Below are 24,123 nucleotides of genomic sequence, written 5' to 3' on the forward strand. Positions count from 1 at the left end.
GGGCGGTATTGTTACGCCCCATGTTGCTGACAAAGGTGCTCTGAGAGAGAGAGTGAGGTCAAGGACCTAGTTCAAAGGCATCCAAACTCCAGCCCCGGCCTCAGACTCCCCTTCTGGGGCCCCTGAGGGTGCCTGGCCCATGCTCCCCTGAGGGCCTGGAGAGGGAACTTTCCCTGTTGCTGCTGTGGGTGGTAGGAGGCTGAGGCCGCAGCTGCCATGAGCCAGGGATCCCGGCGGGCTTAGCTGGGCCCTTTGGCTGTGGGTCTTTTGCAGGCTGCAGTCAGGTGCTGGCCAGGCTGCAGTCATCTCAGGGCTTGACCAGGAAAGGACCTGCCTCCCCAGGCCCTAAGCTTGAATGGGATGGGGGACAGAAAGCAGAGCATCCTCTGGCAAGGACAGCCCCTCTACCGTCTTCTCATCCTGTCCTTGAAGTTCACCATTGCCATGTCCACCAATCGGCCCCACCCCCCCAGCTCCCCAAGTCCATCACCACTCTGCTTTTGCTTCTGTGGCTGTTTCCTCGAGGCTCAGACAATAGAGGCTGATGATCCAACTGCTGAGAGCCCAATTTCCCCTCCCCCTGCAGCCAGAAATCATCTGTTACCCATCGCTGGGGCCCAGGCTGCCAGACTGAGACCTTTTCTTTCCCTCCCACTTCTTACTGGAAATGAGCCCCCGTCCACCCCCCGCTACTCCCCCCAACCCCCTAGGCCTCCCTCAGGGAGGTTCAAGGACTCATCTCTGGCTCCACCCCTCTGCTGGGCACCCCTTTGCAGCAGGAAAGCGGGTAGGGGCTGGTGCCCAGGGCCTCGGGAGGCCCTTCTGGGAGGGGAGCCTTGTTGTGACCTCTCCCGGTCAGCTGAGTTGCCCTGCGCTGGACGCAGACTCGGAGGAGCAGCTCGCCTCGAGGTTCTGATGCTGACGTTGCATAGACTGTGCTGGAAATTACAGAGTGCCTCAGAGGGAAAAACAAACTGGGGTTTCAGTTCCCATGGAAACGGCATCTGTTTGCTGAGGGCACGCGTCAGAGTCTGGATCTCGTGCTTGGAGGGGGCGGGGGGTGTACATGGGAGGGCAAGGTTGTCTTTTTACTGTCTGGGCCTCTTCCAGGATGGCATGTCTGGAAGGTGCCCCTACCTTTAGTCTTGACTAGCAGCTCTTCCCACAGAGAGGCGTGTCTGCCTGGGCAAATTTCCGCAATGCAGGGATTTTTGGGTAGATTTTAAATTTATGAGTCAAAGGCCTGGGAAGACCCTAAACTCAGCATTCATACACTTATTCCGCAAACGTTTTCTGACCTGTTCTGTGACAGGCACTGGGCTGGGCCAGCCAATCAGGAGTTGGTCTGTACCTGCTAAGTTTGGTGTGAAGCTTCCCTTCCTGGAAGGAGCTGTGGTCAGAAAGGGGCCTAATGGGGACCTGGTGGGGATCATATGATATGGGAGCACACAGGTGCAGCCATGCCCTCCCTTCATTCTGCCACTAAGCAAGTGACTTTTGTTTTCCTGTGTCAAGGGAGCAAATTCCTACATCTCCTGGGAAAATGACCCCTAAACATTTGGTCAAGGCAGGTGCCCACACGAGAGGGGATTTTTCCGGTGACCGTTGTGGGAAGGGTGTCTACCTTTGCCCTTTCAACAGACTGTTGTCTAGGCTGGAGCTTTTCTGGTCTGGTCAACACCAAAGTGACAGAGGTCTTTGTTCTCTGTTAATTTCTCAGATATTAAGCAAGCCCATAAGCAGAGTGTTTATTTTCGCATCACTTTGGAGTCACAAAGAGCTCCTACATCCGCTATTGCATTTAACGGAATTGTCCCGACAGCTCTAGGAAAGTTGTTGAAACAACATCACGCCTGTTTTCAGGTGGGGAAACTGAGGCTGGAGAAGACAGGGCACCTGTCAAGGTTACACAGATGGTAAGTGGTGAAGCTGGTGAGGGAGTCTGGCACCGGATCCTCTTCCTCCTCGTCAAGGGGCACCTGGTGACCAGAGCTCCCGCCCCGGCTGAACTCCAACCCGCCTGGGGAATGGGAAGCAGCTGTGTGCTGGACAGACGGGGCGGTGGGGAAGGACCGCCCTGTATCTGGTCTCACAGGGGCTGCATATCAGAAGGACCACAGGCCCCACCTTTCACCCAAGTCAATTCGCTCTTCAGTGCCTCAGTTTCCTTCTCAGTTAATCGAGGGAGTGTGTGTGGGGATCTGAGGGACCTATGTCCTTGTGAGAATTCCAGTGAAATCAAGGGTCCTGTTGGTGGCCACTTTGGTGGCCGTTTCTCTCTCCACATGGGTGACTGTAATGGGCACAGGGCATGACGGTGAGGTAGACACCTCTTAGAGCTGGTTTGTTTCCCAATTAACTCCTTGGTGTCTGGCACCACCTCACCAGATTGTTGGGCCCTCAGGGAAGGGCCAGAGCCTGGAACAGTTTTAAACAGGGAAGGTTAGGGTTGGGGTGGAAAGCAGAGGAGGAAGAAAAAATCCCAGGCCTTGAGGTCCTGCTTGGTTTGAGGGGGGATGTGGTGGGGTCAAAAAGGGCCTAGGGACGTGAAGGTTCTGAAAGGATGGTGGGCGATGGATGGTGTCCACCTCCTATATTTGCAGCTGGCTGGGAAGGAGGGGAGGAGAAGACGAGAAATAAACACGTCTGAACATCTGCTGTTAAGGAGGGAGTCTGGAGTTTCTGAACCAAGGATCAGATTGCAAGGCCTGGCCTGACCAGGAGACAAGATGTTAAACGTCGGGGAGAATCCAGGAGGCAAGGCCACAGAATCCATGCATCCCTCACAGCCCTGCAACGCGGCCATTGTTATCCCCGTCCCACGGAGAAGGAGGCTGAGGCTGGGAAGTTAAGTGGTTTGCCTGAGAAGGAGAGGTGGGGCTCTGGTGACTGTCCCTCCAGGGCTGATGGAGGGGTGTGTTTTTGGGGGAGGACAGGGCCATTGTTCTTACTTCTTTGGGTCTAAGATCTTCTAAACTCTTATAGGACCATTGCTCAGGCTAACTTGCCTGGAGACTCGGTTCCTGCCTTTCTCCATTTTTCTTGCTGTCTCTCTCCCTCTCCGCCTCACCATGCCCTCCCCCTGTGCTTTGTTCTGCTCTTCCCCAACGTTAAGTCAATCAAACTGTGCCAATGGGCTGTAGGTGTCTGAATGTTACTTGTGAGTGTCCATGGCCTCTGGGTCATGTGTGTGCTACAGTGAGTGTGCATGAGGGATGAAGGGACTTTTGCTGTCTGTGGGGTATGTGTGCACATATTTGTACTTCTGTGTGTATGTACTCTTGTCTATAAATGTCTGTGTGCTTCTTAAGCATACTGTGAATGTATGTATTTATGAATGGATGCCAGCAGGACTGGCTACAGAACTTGCTGGACTGGCACAAAATGAAAATGCTGGACCTCATATTCAAAAGTTATGAAGAGTTTCAAGATGGAGATAGCCAGGAGTTAAACCAAGCGTGGGCCTTCTGGGTGCAGGGCTCCACGTGACTGCGCAGGTCTCAGGCCCGTGAAGTGGTCGTGTATGTGAGTGAGTGTGCTACGTTGTGTGTGTGTGTGTGCTGATTGTGTGACTGGTGTGTGTGTGTGTGTGTGCGCGCCCCCGCGCTGGGGCACGAAATCTGAGCCATTTCCTCACAAGCCCCGGGCCAGGCCCCCGGCAGCTGCTGGTGCCCATCAAAGGAAAGGTGTGTTTTATTTTTGGCGCCTATGCCGCCTGCTCCCATGGTGCCCCGGGAGGCTTTTGTTTTACTGCCTTTGTTGGAAGGGTGACAAACACTTCCCTCCACCTGCTGCCACGGTGGCCCCACCAGAAACCACAGCTGGGGGTGGGGCAGCTTCCTCAGCCCCTCACCCACTCACCCTGCACCCCTTCCAGGCATCAATATGCCCAGAGCCCTGCCTGGCTGACCCCACCCAGACAAGGTACCTGTAGTACATCAGAGCTGGAAAGGAGGGGGAAATGACTGGGTCCAGCGCCCTCATCTCACAGCTAAGGAGATGCAGGCCCAGAGAGGGAAAGTCACCCACCCGTGTTACCCAGTGAGCCTGTGGCAGAGCCAGGATGCCTGCCTCCAGTGCATACAGCCCTGCAGGGCTGGCCTTGGGAGGAAGCCCAGCCAAGAAGCAGAGCCCAGAGGAGAGAAGAGGAGATCAAGCTCCTGGGGAGCAGGAAAGACGTGGTTGCTGCCCGGGGTAGGGTCACCTCCCTGTGGCAGGTGGGGGCTGTGTCGTTGTTATTTGATTCTCCTCTCCTCAGGTCGGAGCTGTGCATCCAGCAGGTTTTGAGAAATGTTGGCTGGCACATTTTGAAGATCTTGACACAATGCCTGGCGCAAAGTAGGGCTGCGTATATACTTGGTCATGAATAAACAGCTATTTAGCTGGCCTGTGGAGTGGTGGGGCAAGAGCATGGGCTTTGGAGGCCACCTAGAACTGGTTGAAATCACCAAGTAGCTTTATCACGTAGTAGCTGTGTGACTTTGGCAATGTAACTCAGCCTCTCTGAGCCTCAGTTTCCTCACCTGTAAAATGGGGCTCTACTAGGGTTGTTGTGAGGATTAAATGGAGTAAGATATGATGCTTAGTACGATGTGTAGTACATGATAAAATCCTAATAAGGTTGTAGTTATTCTTGCTAGCTGTGTGACCTCTGATAAGTTATACAACTCCCTAAACCTCAGTTTCCTCACCCGTTGTCCTAAGAATTCAGCGGGAGGCGCTGTACCTGGCACATCATAGGCGCTCGGGAAATGTGAGCGCCTCTCTCCTGCTAGGTTAGCCCCCTCCACTTCCTCAAGGCCTCTTCCACTCTGAGGCTCTGTGATTCCTGCCACCCCTTCCATGACACCGAACCCCCCACCCCACTGTCACCTCGCCTCTGTCTGACTATCCCAGCGATGAAAGTTCACGAGCTCTAGGCAGTCCACGGTCTCCCCAAGTTTGGGGGGTAGGGGGCATGGGTTGGGGTAGGGTAACTGAGAAGGAGGCTGGGGGCGGAGCAGGTGTAGTTTTTGGACCAAAATCCAAGTCCTGCCTTCGGTGAGGGATCGAAGGATTCCAGGTGGGTCTAGGCTGCGTCTTGCTCTGAAGATGAAGATGAAGGCAGAGCGATGTCTCCCTGAAACAGCCAGGTTCAGAGCTACCCACCGTTCTCCCTGCTCCCGTTTCCCTGGACTCTCAAACTGGGAGGTTGCCAGCCCCAGCCCTCCCCAGCTGGGCATCCCTGGAACGAGGGCGTGCAGGGACAGCGGTGGCGGGAAGAGGAGTTGGTGTGGGCAAGACGGCGGTGTCCAGGGAGTCAGCTGCCGGGGAGGAGGCAGAGCCGGTGCCGTCGTAGGTGACTCTTGGCTCCTGGCTTGACACAGGCCTCCGACCACGCCACAGAAAACTCCCCCCAGGCCTGGGAAGAATGCACCACTTGTTCTTTGCACGTGATCATGTTTCTGCTTCAGTCGCTCAAGTGCAGTTTGCATAAACCATACAAGAGAAATGTGCATGCATTTCCAGGCCTTGTTTTAAACACTGGGAAGAGGTTGGGGGCATTTCATCTGCAGCATCTGTTAAACTTCACAGTGTCAGATATTTACTTAGAACAAATATAAACTGTTCTGTCCTAAGCAAGCTGACACACGCATGAGAGGACTCCGGGCCAAGATGTGTTTCCTCACCGGCCCTCTTGCTAGCGGGCACGCATGTCTGACCTCGGGACATGTTGCACCACGAGGGAATAGAGCCGGTCAGAACCAGCAAAGCCTGACCTCTCCCTGACCGTGCAGGGAGATGTTCTTTACCTGGAGACGAGAACCTGGAGGCCAAACCGTGTAGTGATTACTGTGACACATGGAATAACCTAGTGAGTGAATTCCCTGGGGTTACTGAACAATAGACAAAAATTAGGTTATATCCATCTTCAAGGGGAGTGGGGAGGGAAAGAACTCACAGCAGCAGAGAAGTCTGAACCGGGCTGGCCACACACACACACACACACACAGAGGAGCCCGTGGGAGAATTCATGTCCCCTCGTTTCTGATTTCAGACGAGATCAGTTGAGATTCATTAGTCTAGAGCTGCTCTGCCTGGTGAGCGAGGGGCTGCGTAGCCTTTTCTGCAGCAGACTCCTTGTCTGTGCCTCTTTCTGGGCCTGAGACAAGACAATGCGGGTGTGGGGCGTGAGGGGCGGGTATGAGTTTCTCCTCCCTGCGCGGCCTCTTGACATCTGCTCCCACGGGGGGGGGGAGGGCTGGGAGGGCCGACGGCGCTGCTCTTTAGCGTTGAGGGAGAGGCTCTCTCTCATTCTCTCCCTGGGGTCTTTCTAGGGGCTCAGATCAGGGAAACTGGGCCATTTCTAACCCGCTCCTGGCAAAGAAGGCCATGGGCCCACCTGTCTCTAAGACTAATATAGCTTATTTCTTCCCACCTGAGATTGGGAGGCCTGGGGGAGCTGTGTGTGTGCGTGTGCGTGCATGTGTGTAGGTGTGTGTGTGTAGGTAGGGCATCTTTCTCCCCACTGACAGTACTCTCCAAGTCTGGCCCCCAGCGGTTCAGTCCCTAGAAACCGCCCCTGCCCCACCTCCCCTCTGCCTTCTGCTCCCCACTCACAATTGCTCCCTTTCTCTCCCCATCTCGTTTGCCTTAACCCCCAGCCCCACACGCCTGTTTTTTCTCCCTCCAACTGTTCGCTCTCAACACAGAAATGCAACTGAGAACCTAACTCCTGAGAGATCCTTTCTTAGGATCAGTTGCCTGATTTCCTTTGGGCCTGCTGCCATATTTCTTTTGCACTTTATTCTCCTGGACAGAATGGCAAGGATGAGAATCATCTAAAGGGGAGAGGAGAAGTTTTCCTTAGACAAGAGGATAGTGCCTGCCAGAGAAAAGCTAGACAGTCTGGGATGACGGTGGCGTATGCCAGGGTGGATGTGTGGGGGTGTGCAAGCAAGTGCAGGAGTTCTGGGGGAAGAGCTCTGGAACCCAGATTCAAGTACTAGTGTTGCCAAGAGCTCCTGAGAGACCTCAGGTGAGTAATTTCCCTCTCTGAGCCTCAGTTGACTCACCTGCACAGTTGGTGGGAGGACAGACTAGCTAATCTCCAAGTCGCCCTCCAGTTTGATTTATAAATTGTATAGGCATGGAAATGGGGCTAAGGAATTGAATTTCGCTTCCTTGCAGTTAGCTACCATTTATTAAACATCTCTTAATGGTTACCAACAACTCTTTTCCAAGGATTTCTAAACATTTTACAGATGGGGATTTACTTTCTCCTCACAACAACCCTGGGAGGTAGGTCCTACGATTATCCCCATTACACAGATTAGGAAACCAAGGCACAAAGAGACTAAATAACCAGCCCAAGTGGTGCAGCTGAGATTCAAATCAGGCAGTCTGGCTGCAGAGTCCGTGCGCCTCACCACCACATCAACATTCCAGGCACTGTGCTCAATGTTTGCCAAATCCTCTCCATTTTGCAGTTGAGAAATCTGAGACTCAGAGCAGTTGAGCAACACTGAAGGTCACACAGCTGGGAAGCACTAGAGATGAGAGTCAAAACTGGCTGGCCTCCAGAGCCTCTGCTCTCTCCACCCCCCTCCCGAAATCCTGCCAGATCCTCAGGCCCCCAAAGCAAGTTTACCCAATATCCCTACATTGCAATGTCTCCTTAAGCAAGTCAGTTTCTCCCTCTGGGTCTCAGTTTCCCCATCTAGAGAATGATTGGGCGTTGGACCAGCTGATCTTTGAGATCTCTTGCAGCTCTGTGAGTCCCTGATTTGAGAGGTGTGCTGCTTTTGGCTGAAACGGCAGATCTGTGGCCTGAGGATGCAGCTGGGGTGGATGAGTGGACAGGCAGCTGGTGGTGGAAAGAGGGGACAGGGGCCATGAACCCAGGAAGATGGACAGTTGTATGAAGCAGGCGAGAAAGAGAGAGAGAGAGAGAGAGAGAGACCCTGGGGGGCCTCCCCCTTGAGTCCCTTCCTTCTTCCCAGGGGACCCCAAAAAATCAGGGTAGGCACGTGAGAGTGTTGGGCCAGGGAGCAGGGGCCAGGCCCACAAGGAACCGAGGTCAGAACTTCTGAGATACAGCAGTTTGGGGAATTAACATTACTGGGGGTTTTGTTGTCTTTGTAAATACTTGGAGATGTCCAGTTATTTTAGAAAAATTTATTTGAAGCCGAGGTGGCGTGTTTGTGCGGTTGGCTGAGCTTCCTGTTCACGACCGCTCTGTTACATTCCTCCCCTTCAGGATCTGAGGATCGTGTTCCCATCTGCAACCTCATTAGGATGTACACACCAGGGGGGCTCCACACCCACCTGCACCCGGGCACGTTCCCCGCAGGGCCACACACGCATGCTGGGATGGCCCTGCTCAGCCCACGCTTGCACACACACAGCTGCAGCTGCACTTTTTAATATTTGATGCCGCTTCTGTGAATGCCAGGCTCATTCTTCTCAGGGTGCCGGTTCCTGGTTTGGAGGCCAGCTGACAAATGCCCAAGGCATCCTGCAGAGGAGGGTAATGTAATGTGCTTATGAGAATAGGGAATGGGAATAGGGAATGGAATCATTACCAGGCAGGCTCTATTTCCATCGAGGCTCTTTTCACTTTGGAAAATTGTTGAAACTACTTTTTGCATGGGTGTCTCAGCCCTCCCTGTCTGTGCCCTGCCCCAGTCCCCAGGCTATTGCAGTGCAGGGCCCTTCGGACACCTCCTCATACATCACAGGTTGGACTAACCTTCTCTTTGGCTTGGAGAAATCACGGTTCTGGGCAGGCATCAGGGCACCCTGTGATCTGGATACTTTGCCTGGTGGGGGGGCAGTGGCTAATCCTTGATCCCTGCCCCTCCACGATGGGTATCCACACCATGAAAGGCCATTGTGGCAACAGTGAGGGTCATGGGTGGTCCTGGTTCTCAGGCATCCAGCAAAGAGTGCAGCCTATCACATGGGTCTCATCGTAAACCCCTTTAATCCAGCATGCAGTGGTCTCTGAGCCCTGGGAGAGGCCCTCCCTCTCAACACCAGTTCTGAGAACCTGAGGAGATTGACAAAGGGCCAGGGGCTCTAGTTCCAGACTGAGCTGGGACAGATGAGCAGACCAGCGTGTAAATGTTGTGAAGGGTCAGGGAGAGTTCCTAGCCATAAAGGTTACAGGGATGACTTGGTTCTTTCCAAAGCTTGGCTCAGACCTGTGTCTCTGCGTCACTGCTGACTGCACAGGCTGGGGTCCTATCCCATGAGCTCTGGTAGGGTATTTGCAAGATGGACACCCTGTACTTCCCCTCTTTCTAACCCCTTCAGCTTCTTGGGCCTGCGTCATTGGATGTGCTCAGAGCATAGCTCAGCAGACCTCGTGGCTCTGAGCGTCTCTGAGAAACGAAGACTGGGGAGAGGGGGGGTAGGTGGGGGTGGCTGGGTGGGGCGTGGGGGTTTGCAAAATAGGAACACACTCATTTGCCATTTACCAGAGATCTTTTTCCTTTCTTTTAAAGCTGTTGTTTCCACAAGGGAAAACTTTTATTTGTGTATGAGTAAAATGTGCTCTCTTAATGAACTGAAAGCAGAATAGGATGAGAGATTTTTGTCCCGTGACAGAGAACAAAGAAGCAGCTCATGGGCTTTCAGCAGCCAGCATTGTCACCCACCCCTGGGCCCCTAACCTTTCTCCCTGGCCTCTCCTCCCATCCCAGCAGAGCTGAGACCTGAGAAGGGCTGGCCACACGTCATCCCTGCTCCAGAGCGCTGGCTGGGAACACAGTTTTGGCGGGGCTGAGGCAGCTGGCCTGGCCTGCAGGAAACACCACACCCCTTCGCTGTGGAGTGCCTGGGAGGGCAGCAGCCTGAGGAGAGGTGGCAGGCGGGGGCAAGTGTGCTTTTAGGAAGGCTTGGAGGCTGTCATTTCTTGTTGGCTCTGACGACAGTGGAAAAAGAGAGATGGAGGGAGGGATTCAGAGTTAGTTTGACCCATTGGCGTCCTCCTTTCCCCGCCGAGCCAAGAAGTCTCCCCATCACCTCTGTTCTTGGAGTCAAAGCCTTGTTTTCTGGAAGACCTTGCCTTAGCCCTTGAGTCTCAGAAAGGACTTCTTTCTAGGTGGGAAGAAGCTTCATCGAGAGGACTCGCCAGGCTCCTTCCACCACCCTAGCTCTCGACACCTGTTCCCTCACTCCAGGAGGTGTGAACTGTCTCTGGACTTTCACTTTTGGCTTTTGGTTAGAGGGACAACAACCTTGGTTTTGGAGCATTGCCGGATCTGGGGTAGCTTATCAGCCATGTCTGTTGGCAAGTTTGATTGAGGTAGCTGGGGTTGGGGTTAGCCTTGTCTGTGGCATGTATTTTCACCTTGAGATAAACCTTAATGGCTAGAATTGCCTTTCCATCTGCCGTGCTTGGGTCCTGAGTCATTGCATCTGCTCCCCATCCCCAATCCAGGGGCCCTGGGAGAGGTCCTTCTAGTCCAGACAGAGGAGCCTTCTATGGGGAGAAGGTGGTGGTGGTCTCAGCCTCCATACTCATCGAGGAACGCCGGGTGTGCCGGCAGGAAGACCACTGGCGGAGCCGCTCCTGGCTGAGGCAGCCCAAGTCCTTGAAGAGCTTGAAGAGGTCGTTGCGGAACTTGACGCCGATGAATGCGTACAAGAAAGGGTTGACGCAGCAGCGGACGCAGGCCAGGCTGTAGGTGACATCGTAGGCAATGTTGAGCTGCTTGCTGAGCTCACAGCTGCCGCTGTTGGTGATATTGAAGTTGGCCACTGTCTGGGCCAGGACCACCCCATTGTAGGGCAGCTGGAAGGCAATGAAGACCACCACCACAGCGATGATCACCTTGATGGCCTTGTTGCGTTCGAAGTTGCGCGCCTGGAGCAGCGTGCGTATGATGACAAGGTAGCAGAAGCTCATGGCCACCAGGGGGATCAGAAAGCCTACCACCATCTGAGCTACCTGGATGGTGATCAGGGCCTCCACATGCTCGGTGATGAGAGAGCACCGCAGGGTTTGCTCACTGCTGCTCTTCTGGATGCCGCTGTACAGCAGCTCTGGGATGGAGAGCACCATGGCCAGCATCCAGATGCCCACACAGGAGAGCTTGCTGATGAGAAGGACGCGAGCACGGTGGCGGTGGGCCGAGACAGCCTGGACGATGGCAACATAGCGGTCGATACTGATGCAAAGAAGCAGGAGCATGCCGCTGAAGAAGCTTATCTTGTAGATGCCAAAGATGAGCTTGCAAACGTGGACACCGAAGGCCCAGGACTTGGCTGCGCTGTATGCCCAGAAGGGTAGGGTCAGGAGGAAGAGGATGTCTGCCACGGCCAGGTTGAGCAGATAGGTATCAGTCATGGTCTTGAGCCTCTTGAAATAGATGTAGGTCAGCACGACCAGCCCGTTGCCCAGCAGACCCAGGAAGCAAATGATGGAGTACATGATTGGGAGGAACCAGGCCTTAAAGTTCCGGACATCCTTCTTGAAGCACACAGACTCATACAGTGTGTAGTCCACCGTGGTGTTGTCGCCAATGTAATCGTCCGTGACCTCATCTTGGCACAGGCACACCTGAGGGGAAGGAAACAGAGGAATGCAATCCAGTTCAGCTAAGCAGCTCTAAATCTCACTGCCTTGGATTGCCCAGAGCAGCGGTTTCAAAGCATGGCTCCCATCAGGAGCAGCATCTATATCACCTGCAAACTCTTGGGCTCCACCTATGACCTACTGAACCCGAATCTCAGGGGGTGGGGCCCAGGAATCTGTTTTTCTAAGCTTTCAAAGTGATTCTTTGGTCTGAAACCAGTGCTTCTCAAACTTTAACAGGCATATGAATTACCCGGGGATCTTGTGAAAATACATGTTCTGATTCAGTAGGCCGGGGTGGAGCCGGAGATTCTGCCTTTACGGTAAGTAGCAAGGGTCTTATTTTGCCAGCTCTGAGAGACTCGACCTTGTATGTGCTGACGGTGGACTGGAAATAGTCTGGGCTTTGGGGTCCAATGAGCCTTGAGCCAGTTAAACACACTTCATCTCTCTGAGGCTCGGTTTTCTCATCTGTGAGTTGAAGATGAACTATCTCCTTTACCTGGTTGTTGTGAGGTACCCAACCCAGGTTCGGCACCATTTCATCTCCATGGAGGTTTTATTTTGCCTGCTAGAAAACCCAGGAGAGTGGGAACATGTGTCTTTCTTCTTGAGCCTCCTTTAGAACCTGGTAGAAAGAGCTTTCCAGGGGGCCTACAAAATGCCTTGGCTTTTGAGGGAAACTCCACCTTGGGATTAAGGTTGAGGAGGGCCTGGGTTGTGAAGAGAGGAAGGCAAAAGCGCTGTTAAGAGGCCATGAAGCCCTGGTTTAGGGCAAGCTGCTGTGATCATGGGTGGTGAGCGTCTTGAAGACTTTTACAGATCCCTGGGGCCTGTGGCGCAGCTCCCGGCGCAGCAGGAGCTCAGGCCATGTGTGCTCTGAACTCCTTGGCTATTGTAGGAATGGGTGACGGGGCCATGGGGCCGTCATCTGTGACTGAGGCCTCTTGGAGCCCCTGGAAGGAAGCACAGCTCTGTCTCCTTCTTTCCCTCTGTGCTCCTACCCTCCCCCACCTTTCTGCCTCTCTTCCGGCAGATCCCAATCAGCAGGGCTCAGCTGCTCAGGGCTTTTTTTAGCTTGTCTGCAGGGCAGAGTGAAGGTTCAGCAGCCTGCTGTGATTTTATCAATGAAGGAGGACACATGCGCCTCGGGCCTCTGTGCACAGCGACAGGGACTGCTGAGTTGCGCAGGGCTGGGAGCTGGGCTGGAAGACTGCCGCAGGAAACTCATGGTCCCTCTTCTGGGCAGCTCAGCTCAATGGATTTTCATACAACTGGGGAGCTAGAGAGACGTTAGAGATGAAGAAAGGGAGGCTCTCGAAGAAGTAATGTGGCTGGATGTGGCTCGCTCACGGTTACGCAGCCAGAAGTGCAACCCTGTATTCCTACTTCTCTGTATCCTGTCTTTGTCTTTCTCACTTCCAAATTCTGGAGTCATCACTGTCCTGCTTGGGGACAGGATGAAGATGACATAATGCCAGGAGTCTTTTCTTTGGGCATTGATTGCTACCTTAAGAAGAAAAGTCAGTGGCAACCCCTTTTCCCTCGTCCGGGCATGATTGCAGCCTGGGAGTCCTGGGAGAGGCTGGCTGCCCTCTGCCACCCATGGTAAAGCCCGAGGCCTTGGGTCTGGAGTTCCTAATCATAAGGGTGTTTGGGGCCTCCCTGGAGAGCAGTGCGCCCAGCCTCTATGAAATGTGCTCCCTATGACTCCGTCCTGCCTTCTCTTCCCCCTCATCATCCCTCTCCCTCGCCCCACGGGCCGCTAGGCTTGATGCCTCTGCAGCCCACAGCCCCACCACATCCTGCCCCATATGAGCCACCCCTATCCCCCCAAGTAAAGAGAAGAATGAGACACAGCTGTCCCTTCCAGCCTCCACTTCCGGCAACACAGCCCCTCTGGAGTCCTGGAAACAGGGGGGAAAGAGGGGAGGGAGTGGTGATGGGGAAGGGGACCCAGCCGCGGGCTGCAGCCCAAGCTCCGGGGGGCCTCTGGGATGGGGTTTTGGGAAGAGCGCCCAGCTTGAGGCCTGTCTCTGGCCAGAGCTCCTGGAAAGCTGCCCTTCTGGCCTCCAGACCTGGGGAAGAGCCAAATTCTGAAGCACTGCCTCTCCAGCTCTGGCCTCAGTCACTCCCCTCCCCCTCCAGGAACTTCCACCCCCAACAAATGGGGGAAAGTCGACTCTGTGAGTTTTAGTTTCTTCTAACTCTGGCACTTGGTAGGGCAGATTTCCTGTCTCCATTTCTGGGACGGAGAAGCAGAACCTTGTACATTGGGGGCCTTTGCTCCTGCAGACTTCAGACTCCTGCAAAGTATCTGTGCTGTCTACCCCCCTCCCCAGTATCTGGGCCCCATCCTTTTTTCCCTGCCCCACCGCGGGGCTCAGATGGGTCTCTTTATTTCACAAAAGGGAACCAGGGCTTGGAGGGGAGCCTTTGGCTGGCTGGAGGTTGGAGATGGGAGACAGATTTGGGGTGATAGGATAGTAACCAGGCCACCTGACCAAGGGTTCTTTTCTCAGCTCTCATATGAAGTTTTACACGTGTGGGTGTGTGCACCTAGGTGCAAAACCCAGTAACCTCACAACCTTTGCTTTTTGCTGCTCCTCTCTCCCCAAGAACTCAGACAGAGCCCACGTTTCTGTCTCCTGGATGGAGATATTGGAAGTGGGGTGGGGAAGGTGGTGTTAACTTATTTTCCCTTATGTTTTAATTTAAATAGAGTAAAGGAAGTTCAGAGGACATCTGTGGCTTTCTAGGGTCACTCAGCAGATGGAAAGGGGCGGCCATCAGCTTAATGAATGGTGAATGGGTTTGTGTCTGGGTCTATTTCCTTCCAGCAAATGCCCAGCTCCTCCACCAGAACCTTGGGAAGGGGAGGGCTTGGGGAGGGGGGTGTGGAGGAGGGTACAGAGCTTCCCTTGGCAGGAGAACTCACCTGGAAAATGACAAGGAGAGCCACCACCAGCATGCTTTTCATTGGCTTCCCTGCAGGAGACAAGGTGAGAAAGTTATTGCTTGACAGGGACTGCTCTTGGTTATTAAAGAAAGCGGAGGAGACTGGAGACACTCTTGGGAACTTCCAACACAAGCTCCAGGTACCACGTTTGCCAAAACAGAACATCAGAACCAGATTGTGCCTTGGAGCACCTGGCCGGCTGCCCAGCCTCACTGCCCTCACCTCCTCCACTCTGAGGTCCTGGAAAAGAGCAGGATCAGAATGCAGGGCAGCCCCTCCCCGCTTCTTGGCTCTTCAGGGCCACTTCTGGAGTTGGAAAGTCCACCCTGGCCCACACCACCCCCCAAGGCTGATCTTCAACTGACCTTGACTCCTGGGTCTGAGTAGCCCCCTTCCATGTCAGGTTATGCGGGAAGCAAGGCACTGAGGTGGTGGGGATGGGGTGTGTGTGTGTGTGTGTGTGTGTGTGTGTGTGTGTTCTGCACTGCTCTGGTGCCAATAGCCATCGGGGAGCATTTTTTCTGCAACCAGGTGGGTGGACAGCCACACATGAAGCCTTGTGTCTCCTGAGGGAGGCCCGCTGAGGGAATAGGGTGATTTCACAGGGCTGGGTGGGGCAGTGAGGTTATCGGCTTCTCAAGGATGGGAGAGTGCTTTGGGGTTCCACCAGCCCCCCAACACTCCCTCATTCAACTGATGTTCATTCATCACTGACTGGTGGTTCGACTGGCCCATCCCTCAGCCTGCCTTTGAGGCTGGGACCTCTTCCCGTTTACCTGTGCAGGCTCAGAATGGAAGGGGTGCCTAGGAATTGTGTGCTGATGAAGGAATGAAGGAAGGAAGGAATGAATGCCCTGTTTGCCCTTCTTCCAAGGGAGGGAGCACCAAAGTGGCCTGAGGGGACACTGCCTTGTGGAAGGCATGAGGGATGGAGACCGTTCCCTGAGGTAACCACTGGCTTTTTGCTGCACTGAAGTGTGTGTATGTTTTCTCTTCTTTCACTTGTTTCCGGCCCAGCGCCTGGGAGATGGGCGAGAGGGGAACATGGTCTGCTGTGGGGAGGGACCTCGGCCAGCCTGCCTAGCAGGGTCAGAGCCTGGGTCCCTTCTGGAGGTCAGGAGGCCCTCCTGGGGTCTGAGCAGCAGGTTGAGGCCCCAGGTTAGCACAGCCCTGCTGTGCTGTGGACAAAGGATGGGTGCTTGGCTGCTCAGTTCTGCTTTGTGGCTGAGCTGGGGGCTGCACCAGGAACTTATTTCCTCGGAGGGCTGAGCAGGGAGAACAGTTCGCAGGGTTATTTAGGGTGAAGTCTTATCTCTCCTAAAAGTCTGGGAGCACCGTGAGGGCAGGAGCTGCGCCCTCTTCACCTCTGTAGCCGCCTCCCCATACCCTGACCCTCAGTTCCCAGCTGAGGCCTGGCCCACAGGAGGGTCAGTAACTGCAATGCTGCAAACGAATGTCAAGGCAGGACTTGCAGGCCCGTCACACTTCCAGTCTCAGTAGCGACAGGGAAATGCTCGGGACTCTGCTTCAAGCCCCTTCTGGAGGCTGAAGGCCTCTGAGCTTGCCAAGAGGAAGCAGCGCGTTCCCAGGCATTGTGTCCTTGGCCACAGCACCACCTGCTGGAAATCCCGCCGCATAACATTCAATCACAGTTGCGCTGCAGGGGGACCACCTAAGGAGGGGGATTCCGGGTTTGGGGATTCCTGGGGGAAGGAGGCAGGGCATCACGCCACATAAATAAACAAATATTTTTCCCGACTCAAGGAAGTTATACTGCATGCTGCTGCTAGACACATCTTCCGGAAGCACAGCTCTGATGCCAGCACTCCTCCTAAATCCTTAGGAGCGTGCTCCCCAGCCCTAAGGAGGAAGCCCCTGATGCTTTGCATGGCAGTCAAGCCCTCCACTGTCTACAGGAACTGCCTTCCTGGCTGCATCTTCTGTTTCTGGGGACACGCACCCACTGCCCCCTCGTCCTCAGCTTGCGCCCGAGTATTTGCCCCCGGGTGGGCATGGATCCTCGTGCAACATCGTAGCTCCCTTCTCTCGTCCCCTCTGCCTTGCTAAGTTACCCCATGAGCCCCTGAGCTTGAGTCCACATCTCCACCCTTAACCACACTCTCTTTAGGGTCCAACGCACCGCCCATCCTTCACTGACTCATCTTGGTGTCAGCGCTCGAGGTTTCTTTGAACACGTACAAGCCTTTCGGTTACTCTAGAGAAAGCCCGCTCTGACTGTTAGTGAGAACCGAGAAACCTCAAAGTTTTGATAAGTCACAACAGGTGAAACACGAGGAGCAGGAGCTGTGTTTCTGTTTTACTCCATCAGCCCCTGCTCCTGGGCTCGGTTCCAGTCCTTCGCCACTGGCTGGGGGAGGGGAGGCGGGTGGCTGGCGTGTGTACATGCGCGAGCGCACGTGTGTAGGTGACTTCTCATTCCAGGTACGTGGAAGATGGTGGATGAGCAGGGATCTCGTAGGACCAGAAGGGGCCGTTTTCAAGAACGGGAACTTAGGGGAACTCTGGTGTGTGGCAGAGGGCGCCCGGTCAGCGACCGTGAGTCAGATCATTTCTGTCTGTTACAGAGTCATAAAGCAACTGGCCTTGGGCAGCAGCTCGGTGGGACCAGCACAGTTGGGAATCTCAGGGGGTGGGGGTTGGTGGACTTAGGCGTGGGGTATTTTCTGAGTTCTTGAGTTTCTAGTAATGAACAAAATGAAAAGAAAATTCCCTAGAACTCCAACCTGAGCCCCTAGAAAGAGGAGCTTCCTTCTGGGCTGGGAGGACCAGATTGCTAGTTGACTGCTCCCCCTCAAGCCTGATCTTCCATCCCCACATTTTCCAGGCCCTCCAGGCCACCCAGGGGTTCACGGCTGCACAGCAGCTGGCCCCAAAAGACACCCCAAACCTTTTCTTCTCTGGAATTCCTCACTGCCAACACGACTTTTCTCTTTTTGGGGGCCGAGGAGAGGGGGAGGGAAGAAGCAGCAAAGTGATACAGGATCTGGAGAGAAGGGGAGAGGTCTGGGGACCCTCTTTTAGACGACAGGCGGGGACGGATGACAGCTAGAGAATCTTACACTCTCTGCACTCCAACTGCTTTATCTAACAGCATAATCCATATTCACTGAACTCTCACCACGCACCAAACTGTTTCATCCTCGCAGAAGCCTATGAGGTGGTACTGCTGCTATCCCCATTCGGCAATAAGGAAACCGAAACACTTCAAGATTAGTAACTTTCCACCGGCCACACCACTGGCTTGTAGTGGAGCCGGGCTTTCAATCTGTTTGACTCCAGAAACCACAGTCCTAACTGCTCTTCTATGTTGCCTCTTAGTCTTCATGTATCTCTCCCTTACAGCATGCTGTGAGCTACCTGTTGTGATTTTCATTCTATATTCCAGAAAATAGAGGCCCAGAGAGGTTAAGCCACTTGCCTGGGGTCACACAGCTGCTAAGAGATGGATCTGAGGTTTGAATGGAAGTCTCACTACTGTATCACGCTACACTGTTGATGAGCCTGCTGTGTTTCGGGACCTCAGTGGAGCATGAAGGGAACTGTCACTCTCTCACATCCCATTGGTCACTTAGTTCTGTTGCCTCTATCCCCTAACATCTCAGAGCTGGCCCCACCTCTGCCCTGATATAAGGCTTTGCTGCCTCTTTGCTGCCACAGAGCTCCTTCTGAAACACACCTAATTGAAAAATAAAAATTTGCTTCCTTTGACTCACCTAATTGAAAAAGAAAAATCCTCACTGGCTCCCCCTTGCTTTCAGGATAAAGCCCAAACTCCTGCGCAAAGCCACACAGTATCTTAAGGATTGGCCCTGCCTGTCCCTCCCACCCCCACTTCTCCTTTCCTCCTTACCATGGCCAGCTTCTTTACACCCACCTCAACTTGCTTCTTTCTTCTCTACTAGCTTTTGTCAGAGCTGGCGCTCTGGGAGCCTGCAGGCTGAGCTCCCAGGATATTCTGCTTGGCTGCATGGAATTTTCAAAAAATTGCACCCACTGGTCTACTCTGCCCGCCTCCACTTACTAGATCTTATGTCCCTTCCCTCACTTAACCTTGTTGGTCACTGATGGCAATTGAGTTTGCTATCCCTGCTACTTCCTGGGCCCCTTGCTCCTCCTTGTCTGGTTTGATAACTCCTACACATGCTTCAAAACCCAACTTAAATGCCCCCGACTCACGTTCACTGTTTGTTTCTCCGAACTTCGCAATCACCTTGGCTTTGCCCCATCCACACTGTATCTTACTCTGTTGCAGTGGCTTATTGACGTGTGTACCGTGCTTGAATTCCTCAATCAATGATAGTTGACTGAAAGAAAGTGCCAAGCAAAGAGGAGAGATTCTTCCAACAGCTCCCCTGGGCTGCAGCTTTCTCCTCCTCCCCAGCCAAGGTCCCCAAAGGCCTGGAGGGATGGCCCTGAATTCCTTCAGCACCCCTCTCTGCTGCCCCTTCGGGCTAAACTTCGAGTTGAGTCTGTCACAGATTCATTTTTCTTTTCTCTGCTTTGGAAAATTCTAGCTGAAGTCTTAGGCCCCATCTCTCGAAGGTGGGGAGGGCACCTCAGGGCTGCTCATTCAAATCACGAAAAAGACTAACTCAGCCCTGGTTCGACATTTTCATTTTGTGTAACAGAAACTCTGCCCCCTCACTCACCTCTTGCTCCCTGACGGGCAGATGAAGAGAGAAAAAACGGATCCTTCGTGGCCCACCCGCCCGCCCAACGGCCCGGAGTCCGTTCTGAGCAAAGCTTCTCAGTGGCTTCCTTTCCTACCGGTATTTCAGGCTTGGCCGTTGGGGATCTCTCGAGTTGAGTGATACAGCAAGGACATCCCTTTTTCCTGGACCAGCGGTTGCCCTCCTTCCCCTCATCAAAGCCCGTAAGGCTAGCATCCTCAAACCTAGGTCTGGGGGGTGGGGTACCCTCGGTGGTGTGCTGGAGCTGGCTCTCACAGGCTCGTTGAGCCAGTGGTGTACATTTCTTTCTGTCTTTGTGCTCAGTCATTTCATGACTTGAAGTCGTCGTCTGAAGGCTTGAAATCAGCTATGGGGGGAGAATTTACACTCTGAAAATTGGCAAACACTACAAATCGGGGCCCTTCCCCCGTCCTGGGGAGCTGGTTTTCCAACATTTACCAGCATGCCACTGGGACCCTGCTTGGTTTCCTCCCAGAGGTCAAACAGAGAGGCGGGAGTGGGGTCTTGCATTCTGGGATTGTGGGCAGTGGGGGTGGATGTCTGAGGAGTGGGGCTGGAGAGCAGGCTGCTGGGAGGAGAGGAAGCTGGGAGAGATTTTAAAAATCTCAAATCATCTCAGAGTTCTTGATGGCATTCATTCATTCCACAAACATTTTCTGCTCACGCCCCCAATGCACCTGGCACCGAGATGCAGGAATTAGAGCCTGCCTCGGAGAGTGCACAGTGGTGGGTGGCGGGGTGGTGGGGGGGCACTTTAACCCTTTCACAGCTGTTTGCTGGGTCCACCCGGGGTTCCGGGTGGGCGGGAAAGGCAGAGATAAGGCAAGAGGCTGTGGTGTGGTGGGGAGGGGTGTGAGGACAGCACAGGACGCACCAGGGAACCTTCACTTTTTAAAGCCAACCCCTTGCGGCTTTGAGGCCGCCGCGGTGCTTCGCTTGCTGCTAAGAGCAAGCCATCCAGGAACCCGGCCTTCGTAGCCTCAGCAGCCTCTGACTCCACAGCTGAGATTTATAAATGGGGTGTTTGGGGCTGGATGAACCCCTCAGAGCCCCCTCAGGGTTTCTCGTGTACTCTTTCTAGTTAAGTTTGAGGTTAGAGCAGAGGGCGGGCTTTTTAAAGGGAAGAGTGAGACAGGGGGCTCTGCTGGAAGCCGGGGCTGTGACTTCTCCAGGCCAAATGCCCCTTGCTGTCCCATTTCATGTTGCTCATCCAGACTTTAACCTGCAAGAGGCAACAGCAAAGCTGGTGCGACGTGTGGCAGAGAGAAAACAACCGCAGCTTGCATTTGCATTGCCTAGAACCACCGGCACAATGCAGTCACCTTTAATTTCCTCTCCTCATAACCCCAAGAGAACAGAGATTCTAATCTCTATTGCACAGGGGAGAAAAGTGGGAATCAGAGAGGGAGTGGAGGGTCTGGAGCCCTTTGAGGAGAATGTCCCCGCGATGAAACAGGTCCCAGAAGGCCTCACCCATCACCCCAAGCTGAGACGAGAACAGGTGCTGTCCAGATCACCACTGAACCCAGCCCCGCCGCCTTCTTGGGTCCCTACTGTTCCAGAAGGACAGAACCTTGACGTCCTTGTCTTTCTTGGTACCAGTGGTTAGCCTCTTTACCTGGATCTGAAAGGGGCACCTTTTGTGCCTGGGAGAACAGGGTGGCATTCTCTGGGAGCATCTGCCGATGTCACCATACCAAAACCTGATTTCTCTAGATGCTCCCCCACGCCTTCCACCCCTGCCTCCTAGCCCCATTCCACAAAGTCAGTCTGGGTGTCAAAGTGATCCCGGGACTGTTCTTTCTCATACAGGGAGGCTCACTCACCCAGGTCCATGACACGCTTGGGACGGCTGAAACCACACAGGAAGGCTGCGCCGGGCCTCGCACTCCCCCTGTCTGGGGAGGAAGTGGTATGAGCCCCTTTTAAGTTGTGAGAGGAGCCACCCTCTTCCCTGCCCCTCCCACCTCTACTCCTCCCTCCAATCACCCGGGGCCCCTCCAGTGCCTTCTGGGACCAAGGAGAATGACAGGGTGACAGAAAGTGACAGCTCACTCACTGGTCACAGGATAATGAATCATTGGGTCATTTATGTTCAAAAAGCCCCCTGTGCAACCCGGCAGCGTCCAGACATCAAGACAAGGGGCCCGGCTCAAGGCAGGGAAATAGGGCCATTTATTGATTCAACAAATGTTTATAGCCTGAAGACCCCGTGCGGGGGAGTCAGAGATGGGTCAGGGGTATATCCCCGTCCTTCCCCTGCTCTGCTCAGTGTCATAGGGGACTACTTTGCCCTCTGGCTTCTGGGCAAGTTTGGCCAATGGGAGGCACTGACAGGTGAGGGAAGGTAGAAGGGAAGGGATATGCCAGGTTGTATGTTTTTAATTTTCTTTCCTCTTTTTTTTTTAATGAACAGCTTTATTGAGATACAATTCACATATAAAATTTACCCTTTTAAAATGTACCAGTAAATGTTTTTTGTATATTCACAGCATTATGCAACCATCACCACAATCGAGATTTTAGAATATTTTTTGGTAGTAATTTAGAGGGGAGAGACAAAGGAAACTTCTCACCACCATGAGGCTGATGTCACTTCCTGGTAACATTTTTTATCACCTCCCCCCAGCAAACACCTTCATACTCATTAGCAATGACTCCCCATCTCCCCTTCATCCCACCCCCCACCCCTGGTAACCACAAATCTACTTTCTGTCTCTATAGATTGACCTATTCTCGACATTTCATGTACATAGAGTTATGTGATATGTGGCCTTTGTGTCTGGCTTCTTTCACTTAGCATAATGCTTTCAAGGTTCATCCATGTTATAGCATGTATCACTTCCTCATTCCTTTTTATGGCCTAATAATAATCCATTGTATGGATATATCACATTTTGGTTATCCATCATCAGTTGGACATTTGGGTTGTTTCCACTTTTTGGCTATTATGAATAATGCTGCTATGAACATTCGTGTACAAATTTTTGTGTGGACAGTACTCTTATTTCTCTTGAGTATATGCCTATAAGTGGAATGGCTGGGTCATGTGGTAACCACATGTTTAACCTTCTGAGGAACTGTCAAACTGTTCTCCACAGTGGCCTCACCATTTTACATTCTCATCAGTAATGTATGAAGATTCACATCCTTGACAAAACTTTTTATTGTTTGTCTTTTTTATTCTAGCCATCTTAGTGGGTATGAAGTGGTGTCTTATTTTGGTTTTGATTTGCAATATCCTAATGACTAATGATGTTAAACACTTTTTCATGTGCCTATTGACATTTGTATATTTTCTTTGGAGAAATGTCTATTTAAATCCTTTGCCGTTTTTAAATTGGGTTATTTGTTTTTTATTATTGAGTTATAAGAGTTCTTTATGTATTCTGGATACAAGTCCTTTATCAGATATCTGATTTGTAAATATTTTCTCCCATTCTGTGGGTTTTCTTTTCACTTTCTTGATGGTGTCCTTTGAAACACAAAACTTTAAAATTTTAAGGCCCGATTCATTTACTGTTCTTTTTCCACTTGTGCTTTTGGTGTCATATCTAAGAAACCATTGCCTAATTCAAATTCACAAAGATTTATTCCTATGTTTTCTTCTAAGAGTTTTATAGTTTTTAGCTCTGACATTTAGCTTTGATTCATTTTGAGTTAATTTTTGTATATCATGTTCTCTTCTGTTCTTAGTTTGCTGGATTTTATCAAATGCTTTTCTGTGTCCATTAAGACAACCTTGTTTTTTTGTCCTTTATTCTATTAAATATAGTATATTACATGGATTGATTTTTGTATGTTGAACCAACCTTGAACTCCTGGGGTAAATGACTTGGTTATGGTGTATAATATTTTTTTAATATGTTGCTGGATTTGGTGTGTTAATATTTTGTTGAGGATTTTTGCATCTGTTATATAATATAATATATTCTGTATAATAATAATATAATCTGTATAGTAATGTCCCTTATAATATAGTGTCTGTAGTTTTACTTTATTGTGATGTATTTGTGTGGCTTTGGTATCAGGGTAAGTCTAGTTGAAGATTTATCAATTTTGTTGATTTTTTAATGTACCAACTTTTGGTTTTACTGATTTTATCTACTTATTCCTATTTCTATTTCATTTATTTTCACTTTAGTCTTTATTATTTCCTTTCTTCTTCTTGAGTTATGTTTACTTTGCTCTTCTTTTTCTTTTTTTTTTTTTAAAGATTTTATTTTTCCCTTTTCTCCCAAAGCCCTTTGGTACATAGTTGTGTATTTTCAGTTGTGGGTCCTTCTAGTTGCAGCATGTGGGATGCCGCCTAAGCATGGCCTGATGAGTGGTGCCATGTCTGCACCCAGGATTTGAACTGGCGAAACCCTGGGCCGCTGAAGCAGAGCATGCGAACTTAACCGCTCGGTCATGGGGCTGGCCCCTGTTCTTCTTTTTCTGATTTCCTTGAGGTGAAGTCAGTTCTTTGAGATCTTTCTTCTTTTTTTTCTAATATAGGTGTTTATAGCTATAAATTTCTCTCTAAGCACAGCTTTAGCTGCATCCCATAAGTTTTGATATGTTGTGTTTTCATTTTCATTAGTCTCAAAGTACTTTCTAACTTCCCGTGTGAGTTCTTCTTTGACCCATTGATTATTTAGCAGTGTATTGTTTAATTTCCACGTATTTGTGAATTCTTCAAATTTTCCTCTGTTATTGATTGTGGGCAGAGAATGTACTTTGTATAATCTCAATTCTTTTGAATTTATTGAGATTTGTTTTATATCCTAACATATAGTGTACCCTGAGAATGTTACATGTGCATGTGAGAAGAATGTGTATTCTGCTGTTGGGTGAAGTATTCTGTAGATATCTTTTAGGTCCAGGTTGGTTCATAGTGTTGTTTAAGT

At 51.9% G+C, this 24,123-nt stretch overlaps 1 protein-coding gene and 1 long non-coding RNA gene across 3 annotated transcripts; one reads left to right on the top strand and one right to left on the bottom strand.

Moving 5' to 3' along the window:
• Positions 1-9,512: 9,512 nt before the first annotated feature.
• Positions 9,513-22,118, bottom strand: CCR7 (C-C motif chemokine receptor 7). 2 transcript variants are annotated; one of them, XM_046677800.1, is made up of 3 exons: positions 21,061-22,118; positions 14,502-14,551; positions 9,513-11,548 (listed from the first exon to the last, which is right to left on the bottom strand). In XM_046677800.1, exons 1-3 carry the CDS (start codon positions 21,068-21,070, stop codon positions 10,469-10,471), a joined length of 1,140 nt encoding a protein of 379 aa, XP_046533756.1. In that variant the 5' UTR covers positions 21,071-22,118; the 3' UTR covers positions 9,513-10,468. The 2 variants fall into 2 exon arrangements, with proteins under 2 accessions (XP_046533756.1, XP_046533755.1); XM_046677799.1 differs by lacking the exon at positions 21,061-22,118 and having other exon boundaries at positions 14,502-16,185.
• LOC124247930 (uncharacterized) lies at positions 16,391-21,181 on the top strand. Its single transcript, XR_006890853.1, has 3 exons — positions 16,391-17,078; positions 19,322-19,416; positions 21,047-21,181. It is a non-coding gene; the product is annotated as an uncharacterized LOC124247930 (long non-coding RNA).
• Positions 22,119-24,123: the final 2,005 nt, after the last annotated feature.

Source organism: Equus quagga, chromosome 11, assembly GCF_021613505.1.
Source record: "Equus quagga isolate Etosha38 chromosome 11, UCLA_HA_Equagga_1.0, whole genome shotgun sequence".
NCBI lineage: Eukaryota > Metazoa > Chordata > Mammalia > Perissodactyla > Equidae > Equus > Equus quagga.